Below are 17720 nucleotides of genomic sequence, written 5' to 3'. Positions count from 1 at the left end.
TGTATTTGGGGTGATGCTCTGACAGCCAGTAGGAGGTTGATGTCTTCTAAACAAGTGAATTTTATCTAGATCTGGGCGCCGTCAGCATATTGATGCATTGGAAGATCAAGACCAACAATAAACTTGCAGGCCTGTATGTAATTTAAAAATGGGCGGGCAAGGATGAAGCACTCAAGAACTCAGAATGCCCTGGGATCATAGTTGGAGTTGTGAATTGCCCTAATACTAAATTGTGAGTGGTGTTCAGCTAGGAGGTAAAACATTTAATACTGTCAAATTCCCGAGAACTAGAAGGCACACCTCCCCACTGTCAAATATATGTAGTACACCAACATGGATGTCAGGGTTAACGTATTGGCGGACTCACATACTGGTTATTTTCTGTACTGCAGTGCTGCAATTGTATTTAAATGCAACTTTCATGTGACTACTCCAAGAATGGAAGACTGGTAATGGGGCAGCTTTTTCTGGTCTAATTCAGTTAGTTAAATGTTTGCTTTTTAAGGACTGGCTTGACCTGGTCTATAGTTTGAGACAATCAGGAAGGACTCCATGTGCAGGTTGGTGTTCACCAGATCAGGATACGTCAGTGCAGGTTTAGAGGAGGAGTAGTAAATAGGCTAAGCTAGTGAGGCTGGGGTGGGTTTTTCCGATAATTTATTTTTAGAATGTAACATACGAATGAACAAAGCAATAAGTAAAATGTTAAGTCGAAAGAAAAGAAAGACTCCCCTTCTTCACACACAACCTCACTTCCTTCCTCCCCATGCCTATATATCATCTATTGAAAAAAGTTATCATGATTCATTATCAGCAACTTTCTAGAGTTGTAACTATATGTCAAAATTTCTCTATGCCTGCCCATTTCAATTCAAGAGACACGCCTCGCCCATGTTATGCCCTTGGGAGATTTGATCGACTGGTCATTCAGTAATCACATATTTGAAGCTCCTTCTGGCTTAATGGGGCAAACATTCAGATTTTGGTAGATTTCAATTATGATAGCAGAAAACCCCACCTTTTGTTTTTAAAGAAATGTGTCTTTATATCTCATCATGTATCTGATTTTTATACTTAGCCAGTACCTGCCATAGTCTGAAACCACAATAAAATACCTAGTGGTTCTGTGCATTCACAATAATGTGCTATCAGTGCCTTAGCAGCCGTTGTAAGCTGGCCCCAAACAGCACTGTGTATGATTGGTACTGCTCCATAGCGTCTAGGGACTCAATACCCTAAGAGTTTATTTAAATATGGCTCAAAACATCTTTCCAAAATGTAAATATAATTGAACAGGTTCACCATACCCGTAATACTGTGCTCACCTGGGTTTCACAACATCAACAATTTATATTTGCTTCTGAATAAACACAGTGTAACCTCTCCTTAGTCATGTACCATTGGTAAAAGATCCTTATACCTGGATTCCCAGGAGGAGACACCCCTAATATGTTTGGGCCTATTTCTTCAGATTCCTTCCCATTCTTTAAAAGGCATCTTGTTGCCCAAAGGCATCTTGTTGCAGATTTGACCCCAGGGGGGGCAGAAGCCACTTGACACCAGGGAGTTAAAAAAAAAAATTGCCATATGGGGAGCAACCCCTTTGGCAAGGGTCGCGCCCCAAGTGGGGGCATTTTTTCTAAGGCCATTTCTGCCCCCCCCGGGGGAAGATCGGCCTATATTATTTAGGCCAATCTGCCGCCAGGGGGGGGCAGAAGCCATCAGACACCAGGAATGTTTTTTTTTTAATTACGTTTATAAGGGGAGAAACCCCTTAGGCAAGGGTCGCTCCCCTAGGGGGAATTTTATTATTAGACCTTTTCTGAAGCTCTCCCCACCCCTGGGGTACACCAGGATTTTTTTTTTCATGCCAATTTCACACAAGGGAAGCAACCCCTTAGGCAAGGGTCGCTCCCCTGAGGGGGAATTTATTTTAGCCTATTTCTGCCCCCTTTGGGGGCGGATCGGACTATTTTTGTAAGGCCCATCTGCTCCCAAGCGGGCAGAAAGCCCACTAGAGACCAGTGAAGATTTTTTTAAAAAAAAGAGGGTGGGGGTATGGCCATACCCCCACCCCAAATAAATGGGGACAAAGTTGTTCTGCCCCCAGGTTAGCAGATGGGGCAATTACCCCTGATCCATTCCTCAGGGGGGCAGAAAGCCTACTAGATGCCAGGGAATTAAAAAAAAAAGTGGGGTGGTGGCTACCAAACAGGATGGGCATGGCTATGCCCCCACCCCAACTGAAGGGGGTAACAGTCTTTCAGCTCTGCCCCCGCACACTCAAACATCTTATCCCATGGAAAGCAAGAGAGCATTTGATTATTTGGGGTTTTGGTTTTACATTTCGGCCATGACAGCTTGTCTTACTCTCAAAATCGTCCCACTTGGAATGGTGAGGGCTGCACTTTTTGGACTTTGGGACGCTGCCATCTAGAAAAATCTACGAGACCTAGACACATCTGAAAACTAAATATCTGGGTGAGTCCAGGGTGGTGTGCTTCACATGCACCCAGCACCATTTTCTTACCCACAATGCCCTACAAACCTCCAACTTTGCTTGTAACCACACATTTTTGTGACAGAACCTTTCGGAATCTGCAGGAATCCACAAAATTCCTACCACCCAGCATTGTCACATCGATACCGATAAAAATTCTGCCCCACTTATCAGCCTAAAAACGTTTTTTTCAAACTGCCCTTTTGGACCCGCTTTGGTTCCCCCTCATTTTTGACTTGTATTTAACTCTTCGCTGTCACAGGCACTTGGCCCACCTACACAGTGAGGTATCATTTTTATTGGGAGACTGAGGGGAAAGTTGGGTAGTAGGAAATTTGTGCTAGTGCATTAATCCCACACAGAGAAGTGGAAAGAATTTGATTTTTTAACTAAATTTGAGGTTGGCTGAGGATTCTGGGTAAGAAAACACTGGGGGATCCATTTAAGTCAGACCTCCTTGGACTCCCTCAGGTGTCTAATTTTCAGAAATGTCTGGGTTTGGTAGGGTTCCCTAGATGGCTGCTGAGCCCAGGACCAAAAAGCAGGTCCCCACCTCAAAAACAGGTAATTTTGTATTTGATAAGTTTGATGTGTCCACATAGTGTTTTGGGGCATTTCCTGTCACAGGCACTAGGCCTACCCACACAAGTGAGATACCATTTTTATCGGGAGACCTGGGGGAACACTGGGTAGATGGAAATTTGTGGCTCCCCTCATATTCCAGAACTTTGCAGGACCGAAATTTGAGGAAAAGGTGATTTCTTTTGCCAAAATTTGAGGTTTGCAAAGTATTTTGGATTACAGAACCTGGTAAGAGCCTCACAAGTCACCCCGTCTTGAATTCCCCTTGGTGTCTAATTTTTTAAAATGCATAGGCTTGGGAGCTTTCCCTAGGTGCCGGCTGAGCTAGAGGCCAAAATCCACAGCTAGGCACTTTGCAAAAAACAGGTCTGTTTTCTTTGGGAAAATGTGATGTGTCCATGTTGTGTTTTGGGGCATTTCCTGTTGCGGGCACTAGGCCAACTAACACAAGTGAGGTACCATTTTTATCAGGAGACTTGGGAAATGCTGGGTGGAAGGAAATTTGTGGCTCCTCTCAGATTTCAGAACTTTCCCTAAATTTGAGGAAAAAGTGTTTTTTTTGCCAAATTTTGAGGTTTGCACAGGATTCTGGGTAACAGAACTGGTGAAAGCCTCACAAGCCACCCCATTCTGAATTCTCGTAGGCATCTAGCTTTAAAAAATGTATAGGTTTGCTACGTATCCATAGGTGCCGGCTGAGCTAAAGGCCAAAATCCACAGCTAGGCACTTCCCAAAAAACACGTCAGATTTCAATGTAAAAATGTGATGTGTTCATGTTGCGTTTCCTGTCGCGGGCACTAGGTGTACCCATGCAAGTGAGGTACCATTTCTATTGGGAGACTTGGGGGAACACAGAATAGAAGAACAGGTGTTATTGCCCCGTGTCTTTTATCTACATTTTGTTCTTCCAAATGTAAGACAGTGTGTAAAAAAGACGTCTTTTTGAGAAATGCCCTGTGATTCACATGCTAGTATGGGGACCCCGGGATTCAAAGATGTGGAAATAACCACTGTTTCTCAACACCTTATCTTGTGCTCATTTTGGAAATACAAAGGTTTCCTTGATACCAATTTTTGACTCTTTATATTTCACCAAATGAATTGCTGTGTACCCAGTGTACAATGAAAATCCATTGCAGGGTGCAGCTGCTTTACTGGCTCTGGATACCTAGAGTTCTGGATGAACCTACAAGCCCTATATATCCCCACAACCAGAATAGTCCAGCAGACGTAACGGTATATTGTTTTTGAAAATCTGACATCGCAGGAAAAAGTTACAGAGTAAAACGTGGACAAAAATTGCTGTTTTTTTCACCTAAATTTCAATTGTTTTTTATTTCAGCTGTTATTTTCTGTAGGAAAACCTCGTAGAATCTACACAAATGACCCCTTGCTGAATTCAGAATGTTGTCTACTTTTCAGAAATGTTTATCTCTCCAGGATCCAGCATCGGTTTCACACGTATTTGTGTCACTAACTGGAAGGAGGCCAAAAGCTCAACATTTTTTAAAAATGGGGTATGTCCCAATAAAATGCCAAAATTATGTTGAAAAAAGTGGTTTTCTGATTCAAGTCTGCCTGTTCCTGATAGCGGGGAAGATGGTGATTTTAGCACCACTAGCCCTTTGTTGATGCCATTTTCGGGGGAAAAAACACTAGCCTTCTTCTGCAGCCCTTTTATCCATTTTTATTTTGCTGTATTTTGGCTAATTTCTTAGTCTCCTCCAGGGGAACCCACAAACTCTGGGTACCTCTAGAATCTCTAGGATGTTGGAAAAAAAAGGACGTACATTTGGCTTGGGTAGCTTATGTGGACAAAACGTTATGAGGACCTAAGCGCAAAATGCCCCAAATAGCCAAAAAAAGGCTTAGCACAGGCAGGGAACAGGCCTGCAGCGAAGGGGTTAAAAAGAAAATGTTTGTATCCATAATGAAATGTAAACAAGGCATCTGAACAGCGGAGCAATTACAAATTTAAAAGAAATAGGAATTGTGTATGAAGTAATTTAAGGGTGATTAGATTTTTAGGTCATGTTTAGGGATAATCTCCAAGCGCAAGCCTGCAAACTAAAACAACAAAGATGCACAATTAAAACTGGAGTGAAGTCCTAGATGCATCACCGTGTTACTCAACAGTCATATCTACTATGCTAAACAGCCTTTGGGGGATGGATCTTCTTCTCTTGCATCTTTTAAAATTTTGCACACACACTCTTCCTTTTCAATTCTTAGAGTAAAGAGCCCACATCCTCCTCTCGCCTGTATCCCTGGTCTCATTCTGTTTTATTATCATATTTTGGCCCATACCATTTGACACACAGTAGTACAAAAATGTGCAAAATGTCTTACAGTGAGTTCTACAACAATATCAATACCATGGGCGAGAAAGTGTTATCTGTTCCAACACTGGATTGGAAGGAAGAAAAAGGAACCACAAGTATATCTGATGACAGATGTGCTCGATAGCAAAAAGGGATGTACAAGACAGATGATGAGCCAGAGACTGACATTCTCCCACCCTCTCCTCCTTCTGCTCAATGCTGCAATCAAGGCACATTCTGTGGCTCTCAATGCTCCATCAAGCCTCATTGAGCGAGCTCTGAAACCCTTGAAAGCAGGCTCTAATCACATTGGCGCGCTGGCCCGGGCAGGGAGCTATTGCAGACAAGGGTGGCTCCCATGAAAGAAATCCACAAATCTGAATAGGAATTTGATGATAATCTTCCCATTTTTCTGCTGTGAGGTGCAGCAGGGAGACCGGTAATTGTGAGCACATAGAGAATGGACTGCCTGATGAGCCTCTGTGGCAGCTGGTGGTTGGGCTTTCACAGGCTTCTGGCGACGGATTCAAACCATGTTCAGAAAAATATTCATGGAACCCAATGAGGTGGAGAAGTGTGGCAGCTAACAGTACTTCTCTTAGTACCCTGCCTTGGAGTCTGCAGGTCACACTCTCCTGTCCTGTTCCTATCCCAGCTGCTTTCCATAGACAGAATAAGAGCCTAGGATTGAAAATAACTCTGAGTTGACTCCGAATCAAAACTTCTCTACACTTTCCTAAGCCTCTTGCATACGAAAATGTGACGCGCCATTGTTGTGTTGCCTGCAGTATCTTTTTTTTACAGATTTTGGAAGATCCGTGGAATATGAAGTTTGGTTGTTCCTCATGAGCTGCAAATACTTTGTGCCCGAGTCAACTCAATGGCCTGTATCAAACTTAAATGTTCCAAGTACTAACCACTAGTCTAAAGAAAGATGTGAAATTCACCCTCAGAATCATTTTCTTGGAGTCTCTTTGCACATCTACAGAACAGAAGCTATGAGTTACCTTCCAGCGTATAGTCAACATAACACATTTCTGGATGAACCGAAGTGTAATTTTGAATTGTGGGCATGTTGATTGAACATTCTTTAGAAGTGTTTATACTGATGGTGCCAGCATACACCATGACAGTGAGGTATGTGAGGACAAAGAACTGGGAGAAGAATAAATGACAAAGCAATTATTCAGTAATAATCTAGATGTTTTTCACGGCAAAGCGTGCACCAGAGCTGTGGAGTATGACACTTTGTATAGCCAATGGGGGTCTCTAAGGGCTCTTTGAAGCCATGCAGCAAAGTAGTTGGGGCAGTGCTTAGAGTTCCAGTGGAGCTGTAAAAAGGTTACATACAGCCTAAATCTACAGTTGGTACAGTAAGGATGGTAGATAGTTTGGTGGTGTTGAGTTAGTTAGGTAGGGAATTTGGCTTCAGACTTATTTGGGAACAGCGCAGGATGCTTTGGCTTGCACACTGTTATGAACGAACCAGACTATTGTCCGAAGGATGTTCTTGAAGTTTGAGGTTTGAGGTGATCAAAGCAGGCTGAATAGGACCTTGGTAACTTATATGAGGGTGTTTGTCAGGCATAGAAATGAGTAATGTGGAACCTTTATAGATGAAGGTAGTTGTAGTCCAGTGTGCAAAGGAGTATTGTGTTGATCAGAGTTTTTGATGGATGAAATATTGGGGGGTATTGCCATTTTTGTGCGTGGTCTCCAGCCATGAGCTGGATCTTTAAGGCTTTTTCTGAATGCTGTTGAATGTGTTCTGGTCTCTCATCTAACAGTGCAGGGGAGTTAACTAGATTGCTGCAAAAATGGTTTAAACAGTGCTCATTTTCGCCAGCTGGAATGACCAGAATGGTCTGCTGTAAAGCAGCTCCAGAAGTTAAAACCCAAAAGCTGAGATGGAACTCCAAGGTCACTGTTCCTCATATACTCCTGTGAAAGAACAGGTGGCTGGGAGTTTACTGCAGTATGAAAATAAAATTGGGCCCAGTGTGACTAACATATGATTTTAGTTCATGATAATGTTACAGTGTGTTTGACATATATATATGTATATATATATATATATATATATACACACACTTTTTTTATTTTTTTTTCACTGAAACAATTACTAATTACCCTACGAATTACAGTACTCATCACATGTTTGAGAACATCACTGATAATATCAATGTAATATTTGCAGTCAATTCTTTACTGTGAGTTATAGTTTTTTTAGGGCACAAGTAATAGTTACCTAAGATAACTATAACTATAACACGTGAATTTCTATGGTTTTGTACATTTAAAATCTGAGCCTAACTATAACGTCCTTGTAACCTTTGTTTCTTCAGTGAATTTCTATGTTTTTTTTTAATTCTTTTTCCTAATTATAACATCCCTGTAACCTTTGTTTTTTTCAGTGAATTTCTATAAGTTTTTCTTAAAGTATAGTAATTTCCATTACTATACGTTAATCCAACCACCACCACGCACAGCTTTCAGCCCTGCGCAGCGGGAGTTGGCCACAGTACCTGGCTAAAGGCTAGTCCCTGCAGCCAACCCCCGATAATCACCCAAACCAGTGCCACTCACAGCCTTCGTGGTGTGTGGTGGGAACTAGCCACAGGGCCTGGCCTTCAGCCAGGCTCTGCAGCCAACCCCCATAACTACCCAACCCCACACCATGCACAGCCGAACAGTGTGTCTCTCTTTGTGTGAGAATAGGTGTGAGAGGGTGTCTCTGGGTGTGAGAGTGTCTGTCTGGGTGTGAGAGTGCATGCATGAGGGTCTGGTTCTGTGAGTGGGTGCATGAGGGTCTAAATTGGCCTGTGAGTGGGTGGGTGAGAGTCTGAGCGAGTCTGTGAGTGGGTGCGTGAGAGTCTGAGTTGGTCTGACAGTGGGTCTGTGATTAGTTGCATGAGGGTCTGCATGGGTTTGTGAATGGGTGCATGAGTGTTTGGGTCTGTGAGTGGGTATGTCAGTGTCTGAGTAGGTCTGTGGGTGGGTCATGAGTGTCTGAGTGGGTTTGTGAGTGGGTGCATGAGTGTCTGAGTGGGTCCTAAAGTGGGTGTGGGAGTCTGTGAGTCGGTCTGAGTGGATGCATGAGTGTGTGAGTGGGTCTGAAGGTGGGTGTGAGAGTCTATGAGTGGGTCTGAGTGGGTGCATGAGTGTCTGAGTGGGTGTGTGAGTGGGTGGGCGCATGAGTCTCTGAGTGCATGTATGAGTGAATAAATTAGTGTATGAATGAGTGTGAATTTTTAAAAACAATTTTTTGGCTTATTCGTGATTAATCTTGATTAATTGCTAATATTATGCATGGTGAAGAAAATTAATTTTAAACCCATTATTTGACCATCAAACACCCCTATATCACACTCGGGGGCAGGGTACCGCCACCCTGACCCCTAATGCTACTTTCAATTTTGTTTTTCAGCCACAGGGACCCTCTCATGTAGCATATAATGGTAGCTGCAACTTTCTGTTCATGGTGTGGCCCACCAATTACAACAATTCTAGTCATGCGCGCATTTGCAAAAATGTGTAAATATTCTTTATTTGCGAGCTCAGATATACAAATGTATTTTCCCTTTAATATCTCCTAAAGTACTAGATGGATTTACACCAAATAAGCAAAAGCTTGATCTGAGTAGCTTTCTGCCAAATTTGGTGTAATTCTGTCCAGTGGTTCGGGCTGTAGTGGTGTCTTAATGTCTTATGGGAAATAGCATGGGAACTGCAACTTTTTTTATCCCCCTTTTTCTTGGTCTCCGCTTAACGGATCACCCTAAAACTTTCAGTGTGCAACAAGAATCACCGGGGCACTTTTCTGAAAAATGTAGTGAAGATTTGAGAAACGGAGCCAAAGATATAGGCAAGTCAAAGAACACTTTTTCTGCGGAAACATGTTCTTACCTACAACTACCTAGCGGTGACCACCACTGTGTAATTATGCATATATATGTCTGCCACAAGCATGCCCTTTAAATCCCATAGACCGCAATTTTGTAATAATGAAACTTTTTGAGAACATTACTGTTTAAAATCAGTCCCCACACACGGACACGTTGTAATGAAACCCCTGATCTATTGCAAATATTTGCATGCTGTAATTGCATGGCATGGAAGTGTATGGTGTATTACTGTATGTTGTTTTTTCTTTTCAAAAGCTTAACATTAACATCAAAAGAGGTCGTATACCACTGACATTAAGCATTCAGACGGAGAGCAAAATCTGCCCAGTCTCAAAAGGAGAAAAATGTTGTGTATGACAGGTAATAGGAAACTGTCCGTGGAGCTCCAAGAACATGAGCCGACAGCATGTGTCTTCATAGGCTATGTAAACCGAAAGAGTGTGCCACCCATGGATAAGGGTTGAGACACCCAGCGTCTGACTGTGAATTTTTGTAAAGTGGTAAGGAACCTATCATAATGAAAAGGATGTGTCAGGGATCTGGCAATGCAGTGAAAAGTGAATATAAATACGGTCACTTAAGGTCCCTGCCCTTAGACGTTAGTAAAGAAAAGCTGTCAATTAGGACCAGTGATCTGTGAAATTCATTGGCGCTGCTTAAGCAATGGCAATAGTGGAGGTCTGTTGACATTTACCGTGATTTTCACACTTAAAACTGAGAAGGAGCTGCCAATGGTGCCAGAGATCTGGAGACTTTTGTGCACTGATGATCCTGAGTGCAGAAGACCCACCAGATCTCCGACACCGAGGCGCTATTTCTGAGAGCACTTCTGATTGAAAGTAGTGCTACTTTATGGACCAACTTCATATGGTTACAGTTTGAATGTGCACTGGGGCTACAGGGACCAGGAACGTGCTTGCGAAGAAGACTCCTTTTCCACCAGCTGAAGTGCAAAAATACTCAGTGTAGGGAACAGATCTTTTTAAAGGCACATTCAGGACACAGACAATGTAAAGAGAGGACCAAGCCTCATACTTAGAACATGTGTTTTTTCTAAAGAGCATTGTCTTTTTCTGGAGTTTACTGTACTCTGTGCCATGGCTTCCTACTATGGATAGCTTAGAAAACTAACTACAGAAGGAAAACGGCCATTACAACGCGGTCATTACCATACATGACCGTTACCACAAAGCCATTACAATGCATACGCCTTTACCACGCATGCCTTTACCACAAACATACCTTTACCGCACATGCCTTTACCACGAAAATCGTTCTAAAGGCATGAATGGTAAAGACATATGTGTGATAAGGGTTTTAAAGGTAAGTATTATTTTTTATTTTGGTAAAGCATGAATGGTAAAGGAATCTGCATGGTAAAGGGTTTGCAGGTAAATACAGGTAAGTATTAAGTGTTTTAAGTGTTAGGGTGGGTATGGGTTTTTGGGTGTTAATGGGTGTTTAGGGTTTATGGTAGGTATGGGTTTTGGGTGGTAAAGAGTGTTTAAGATTTAGGGTGTCTATGGGTTTTAGGGTGGTAAGGGCGCTTTTAGGTTTTAGGGTGGATATGGGTTTTTGGGTGGTGAAGGGTGTTTAAGGAATAGCGTGGGTATGGGTTTTATGGTAGTATGGGCATTTTTAGGGTTTAGTGTGGGTATGAGTTTTTGGGTGGTAAGGGTATTTTTAGGTTTTATGGTGGATATGAGTTTGTGGGTGGTAAGGGTGTGTTTAGATTTTAGGGTGGATATGGGTTTTGGGTGGTAAAGGCATTTTTAGATGTCAGGGTGGGTATTGGTTTTTGTGTAGTAAGGAGTATTTAGGGTTTAGGGTGGGTATGGGTTTTTGGGTGGTAAGGGCATTTTGGGCTTTCGGGGTTTGTATAGGTTTTTAGGCGTTAAGGGGTGTTTAGGGTTTGGAGCGGTATGAGTTTTTAGGTGTAGAGGTATTTTTAGGTTTTAAGGGGAGTATGGGTTTTTGGGTGGGAAGAGTGTTTTTAGGTTTTAGGGTGGGTAGGGGTTTTGGTTGTTTAGGCGTGTTTAGGATAGGTGTGGGTTTTTGGGTGGTAAGGGCATTTTTAGGTTTTAGGGTAGGTATGGGTTTTGGGGTGGTAAGGGATGTTTAGGGTTTAGGGTGGGTATGGGTTTTGGGTAGTAAGGGCATTTTTAGGTTTTAGGGTGTGTATGGGTTTTTTGGGTGGAAAGGGGTGTTTAGGGTGGGTATGGGTTTTAGGGTGGTAAAAGTATTTTTATGGTTTAGGGTAGGTAGGGTTTTGGGTGGCAAGTTGTATATATACATATATACATACATATACATATATATACACACATTTAAATATATACGTATGTATTTAAATACATACGTATATATTTAAATATATATGCACACATATATATATATATATATATATATATGGTTATATTTACTTACCACTTTACTTTTTATCACGCATATGCCTTTACCAACCATCCCTTTACAATGACATTTTCATGGTAAAGGCATGCATGATAAAGGCATATGGGCAGTAAAAACTATTGTTGTAAATGCATGTGTGGTAATTATGTATGCGTTGTAGTGACCGCATTGTAAAGGCATGTGTGGTAGTTGCAGGCATGGTTCCATCACACAACCACTATAGAAAGGACTGACATTACTTTGATTAATGTAGGTTTACTTAGTGATTTAATGTGTGTGGTTGCTGATAAGAAGTAACAGTCATCAGGATCTAACTCTGCGTCCAGATTTACTGCAGGACCTGCAAAAACACTCCAAAATATCTTTATTTTGAGAATATTCCAGACAGCAAAGTGCCTAGTGAGTGATACAAACATGGCCTTCCCTCTTCAGCCTCCTGAAGAGCAGGACTTAATGGATTCTAAGGCACTCGCAGTGGATTTTTGCTAACACTGATATATAGCATTATTTTAGAGTAGGTTGGATGAGAAAACGGCTTTCGCTGATACTATATTGTGCAGAAACTGCAAGCAGTGGATAGTTCTTCTTAGCGGCACAAAAAGTTACAAAGGCAGGAATGCCAACATTAATCTATGTGTTCAAAGATGACGGCCTGTCAGTAAAGACAAACAGATTACTAGCAGGCACTACTTAGGCAATCACCTAAGAAATTAGCTAAACATACAGTACCTGGATTTTCACCAGGATCTTAGTTTTATCAAGATTCACTTTAAAAATAATATAACCTATCCAACAATAACTGTTCTTCAAACATGCCAGCAATGGACAAATCCGGTCTAGCCAAAACAAGACTTCTACTCTTAATATCAAAACTGGAGTCAGCCAGAGTCTAATATAAGGAGGAGAGTGAAAGTGAGAGTAGAAAGGTGATATTTAGAGGACTCCAAATAGAATCAGTGTAGACTGAGGTTCAAAAGTTGTGTTTAAAAAAACAATTTTTTTTTGAGGGAAACAAAAACGAGACAGACCAATCCAACGCACAGGATCAAATTCCAGTATCATGCAAACGGATAAAGTGGGTCTCGTACTCAAGAATTTGGGTGCTTTATTTGACAAACAGGACTCTTGGATCCATGTTATTGACAATAGGCTGCAGTACTTCAATAAATCTATTTCTTGCCTCTCCAATTTTGCTAAAAAGTTAGGGGCAAACCCAGTCCAGGAGATGTTAACAATTTACAAGTCCAAATGTGTATCTACAGCTCTTTATGGAGCTGGACTCTGGAGATTTATAAAAAAAAGTTTCTGATTTGTAGAAACTGGTGAATACTTTTTTTCAGAAACCTTTTGGATGTCCCCAGTAGCTTCTCTAGTTATCACTGTCACACTGAATTAGGTGAACCTTTTCAGATCGACCTGCTTAATATTGAACCCCTACTTTTGTAGCATAAGATCTGGACTAGTGATTTTACTGCTCTGTCACATTTCCGTGGCTTAAGCTTGTGAAATAATTTTGTGTAAATCTTGTTCACCCTGGCTTTTTTGAAATTCCGAAGTTTTATCTAACATTGGACAAAATGATGGAAAAACCTGTGTCTATTGTATGTTAGTGATTAGCGGTTTCTTAAAGAAATGGTTAAACGTAGTGTTAGCATGAATCAATTAACTCTGATTACTGACGGGGTACAGGCATACCTTGCTGCAGTTCATAACCCTAGCCATAGGGTTGTTATAACGACCGATCAGCAACCTTGAAAATTACCCTTGTGAAGGGCAGTTGGCACAAAGCGTTTCGCAATTTATGTTTTTTTTGTACTTTTTATGTTGTGCCTCCGAGGCGTTATGTCTTCCCTATCCTACGTAAGCTGAACTCTATGCAATGTCGTCCTGCTCTGTTGTATTTGCAACGACTTAACTCCTTAGCAACGGGTTGTAAGATTGATCTTTTCCTCTGCTTTGTGATTAGTATAAGGGCAAGTTTGAATGATATGCCATAATGCTTACAATGGTTTGGTGCTGTGTTTTTAATCATTTCATGATGAATTGTATTTTATATATGTACTTTTATGACTTTTAAATAACAAGCCAAATAAAGTTGTCTTTGACTTAGTCAAAAATGTTTATGGCCGCTGACCAACCACCAACCTCTGTTTGCCTCACATCTAGAACTGGGCTAATCCCTCCCTCTGATAGATCAAAGACATTCCTCTAAAGAATATCAGAAGTTAGGTGACTCCCAAAAGACTAACAAAAGGCCCACAGTAGCAATTTAGGTGTTATTGGCAATTGGGTAATCAGTTGAACATGGTCCAATATTTCTTTTTTAGTGATAGTAACAGAACTGCCGAAAAGAAATTAGACTACACCAGTTCCTCTGGATATTTTTTTTCTGAAATGTGCGTTAAATAATAAACGTCAACTTTCGTTGTATTGGGAGGAAGGTCATGAGGTGAAACAGTTCAGGAACTCTATTATTAAAAAAGAAACACCCTGTTTACTGAGGGTAATTAGACATGATATATGGAATGGTGCACTCCTGAACAGTTAGCTATATTACATACACACACTGGCATACAGTAAGAAACACTGATATTCTAGAATGAACGCCCTTACTCGTAACCCAGAAAATAGGAGGATGAGCACCCATTAAACACTGGCTTACTGTAAGGAACAATCAAACTTATTGGAAACACTATTAAAGCAAACCGTGAGGTAGCATGGGCCTAATCATTCCTAGAAAATCCTCACATGATTAACATAGTAATCCAAATACCGCCATGTTGAAGGCTCACTAAAGTAGTTTGAACTGCGCTCTAACATTGTTTCTGTTAGACATATCCGCCTGCTGGGGAGAGCACCATAATATTACAAACCTAATTCTGTTTAATGTGTCGCAAATGCCCGTACGTGCTATAGTGAACGTGCTCAAACAAAACGAACGGCCCAATAGATGCAATGTACTACCATAGTCAATAAATGAAAATCATGTGTCTGCCCTGATAATGACCACATTACACCAGGAAAACAGTTTGATATATCGGACTTTTGTTGAGTAAACTGGGCCCACTGGGAGACGATGGAGCTGAGCACGAGGTCCCAATTGGCAACGCCCGGATCAATGAAAAAAGGTCATATATGGGCCTGCTAGTTTAGCTTTGGGCTTTACCTACCCTGTTGGAGTCCATCCTGCCTCTGGAGCTGTACATCGGAGGTGGCATTGTGAAAGCTTGAGGCACCAGGTACTCGTCAGCATCAATCATGTCCTGCAGATCTTCTTCATCTAGAAGGTTCTGGAAGAATTTGCTGTCATTTGGGCTGGGCAGCTTCATGCGGTCATCGCCCTGAACACAGTGCATGGGAGTAGAGGGAATCAGAAAAATAATGTTGTTGTTAGTCTATTTGAAATGACAATATTTTGTGTAGTTGTCTTTTTTCTCGCCAAGTGATGTTTACTACATGCAGCTTTCCCTCTGCTACCCACAATATTTTACCTAACACAAAGATACTATTTATTCCCTTTTCCCTTTTTTTATTGACCACATTCTGCTCTCAGAAAAACAGGCTGCCAAGTCTGCAGGAACAGTTCCTATACAGCAAACAACTGCAAGAAGGTATTCATTAATACTTTATTTTCCTCACCATACGTGTCGTCACATATGATCTTTGCTGTTCTCTGGATCTATTGTTTTACCTATTTGCCTTAATTTTGTTTGAATCCACCTATGGCTTCACAGAACTGCGGAGCAATCCATTTAAATCCCAGACTTTACCCACTGTAACTCTTAGTGAGGTTCACACATGTGGCCTAGGGATGGTGCAGCTGTAACATTTCTGGCCTATGCTTTCTTCTTCACCTATATAAAAAGGTGTATCACTTAGGCTTTCCAGAACCCTCATTATTTCCTCAAACCCTTACATCCTCTAATTGTCCTGGTGGGACCTTACTCATCCAGAGGGTTCCACCAGGAGCAATGAAGTGACAAAATTGACTCGGTTATCCTGAAGCAATTGAAAATCTGCATGATCGTTTCTCAAACTCATTCATTTCTACACCTTCCTATGAAGTAAATGACCATCAAATTCTTTCGGTCATGCTTGTAAGACCTCCAGCATCTGCAGGTCGGTATAATATAATTTCTGCCTGCAATACCTTCAACATCACTAGGGGTGTCTAAAGCTCTACTGGCATCCAGCAAAGAACTCAGATCTTACGACATCATACAGCCTACATCTACAGCTAGCTCATTTGTCTGGCCATGTTGGTAAGGCTTCAGCATCTCCAAGTCCCTCCTGACTCATCTGACATGTAGTCCATAGCTCACACCTTCAGAAAATTCCAACCTGCCAGCAGCCATCCCAGCAACTTTCAGTATCAGAATTTAGTAGAATATTTTCACTGGGCATTTTTTTATGGACAACAGTAACTGAAGTCAGTACGTAAAATGTCAAATGAGCAGGTACTGTCCGGTACTCAGTACGTGCACTTCTTTAATTTGAAACGGGGGTTACCTGCAATTCTCAGCACTGCTGCACTACATTTGATGAGAGAGTATTAGCACTTCTCAGAAGCAAAGAGGCACTCTAAACAATGAGTACCTGAACTTATGTATTTTCATTTATAGCACTGACTGAAGTACAGACCAAAGCAAAGGAATTCGCAGTCACAGTGATTCATCTGTTTCCAAAACCTTTTCTGAAATGTTCAAGCCGAAGCTCCTCTCTGACATGCTCTGACAAGGTCTGATGGTTTTCAGTGGCACAGTTCAGCCATTTAATGGTCACGTCATAAGCAAAAAATAAAGGACGGAAATACTACCCTTGCCTTTGCCCTCCCTGTTTCCATTGGCGTCCTATGCGACAGGTCAAGGGAGACTGCACAGAGCAGGAGCCGTGCATCCGCACTTGACCTTCACACAAAGTGCTGTACCATTTTAGCTCAGTGCTTGGCCTACCACCAAGCGAGGGAACGACCATCGCTTGGCGTAACAAATTGGCTCATACGGAGGCACGAAATACACAGCAGCCCAGCAGATGGAAGAAACCATCATTGCACACAAGTGCTCCCTGTTCGGTTCTATTTTCAGATGTTTAATAAACATCTCCGTTATATTTTCTTTTAAAAAACCTTGCCCCTGTCGATTCTCATTTTTCTTGCCGTGCTGTAATTTCATTTTCCTCGCTTCATTAGCTCGTGCTCACCAGCAAACACTAGTGGATAGTTTTCCTTTTTTTCCACTGGGAAATCCAACCTAAAACTCACTTTGCCAGCTGCCTGCTCTATCAGCAGTACGTGCAGAAGAATAAACCGATACTTAACAATTTTAGATAGATTTATCTTTGGCATCTAGCTTTTCTAACACCCAGTTGCCAGATTTTCTGGCCAGTAACTTTGGCACAGGTTAAGTCCAATTCTGGCCTTGCCTTGCCGTATCACTCGGGTTAAATTACAGTCAGATTCTGAGTCAATGAGGTTGGATTGATGGATCACCTGTGATGTGGTATTTTGTGCGCATAGTTACCACAGACGTCCTCTACAACTTCTTTTCCCCATGAAGATTTCACCAGTTACTACCAGACGAAACCTGCCTGGGAAAAAAACTTGGAATTGCACACATTTCACACAGTTCGTAATATAAAATAGGGTGCAAAACTCACCTGTGGTCAATTTGATGTAAACTTCTTTCTTGGAATGAGAGCATGCGTCTGAACTGCTTGAATTTTAGGTTAGGAAACCTTAGGCCCTGACTGATTTCTTTGAGGGATTCCTTATAGTATGGTTGTGTGAGCAACATCTTGAGGCACACGGTTTTCATGTATTTCCCCTATTTACATCATATGTGGAAAAAAGGCTACAGTGCGCTTTTTATGAGTCACTGAGGTAATTACGCCATTTAAAGCGTGTTCTGGGCACTGGTGAGCTACACTCCAATGAGGATTTGACGGTCCAGTACTCTCAATCTGAATATTTCATAGCCAGAGTTCACCAAGGTGTCCATGGG

The 17720-nt window shown here is 41.7% G+C and overlaps 1 protein-coding gene across 1 annotated transcript in view; it reads right to left on the bottom strand.

Moving 5' to 3' along the window:
* Positions 1–17720, bottom strand: part of ERBB4 (erb-b2 receptor tyrosine kinase 4) — a 1957545-nt gene that overhangs the window by 35047 nt on the left and 1904778 nt on the right. The window contains exon 25 of the mRNA XM_069225651.1: positions 14892–15062. Coding sequence (XP_069081752.1) covers positions 14892–15062 — 171 coding nt within the window. The remainder of the gene's footprint in view (positions 1–14891; positions 15063–17720) is intronic.

This window comes from Pleurodeles waltl, chromosome 3_1 (assembly GCF_031143425.1).
Source record: "Pleurodeles waltl isolate 20211129_DDA chromosome 3_1, aPleWal1.hap1.20221129, whole genome shotgun sequence".
Taxonomy (NCBI): Eukaryota; Metazoa; Chordata; class Amphibia; order Caudata; family Salamandridae; genus Pleurodeles; species Pleurodeles waltl.
Note: the sequence above shows the minus strand (reverse complement) of the source record. Positions and strands in the feature narration are given on the sequence as shown.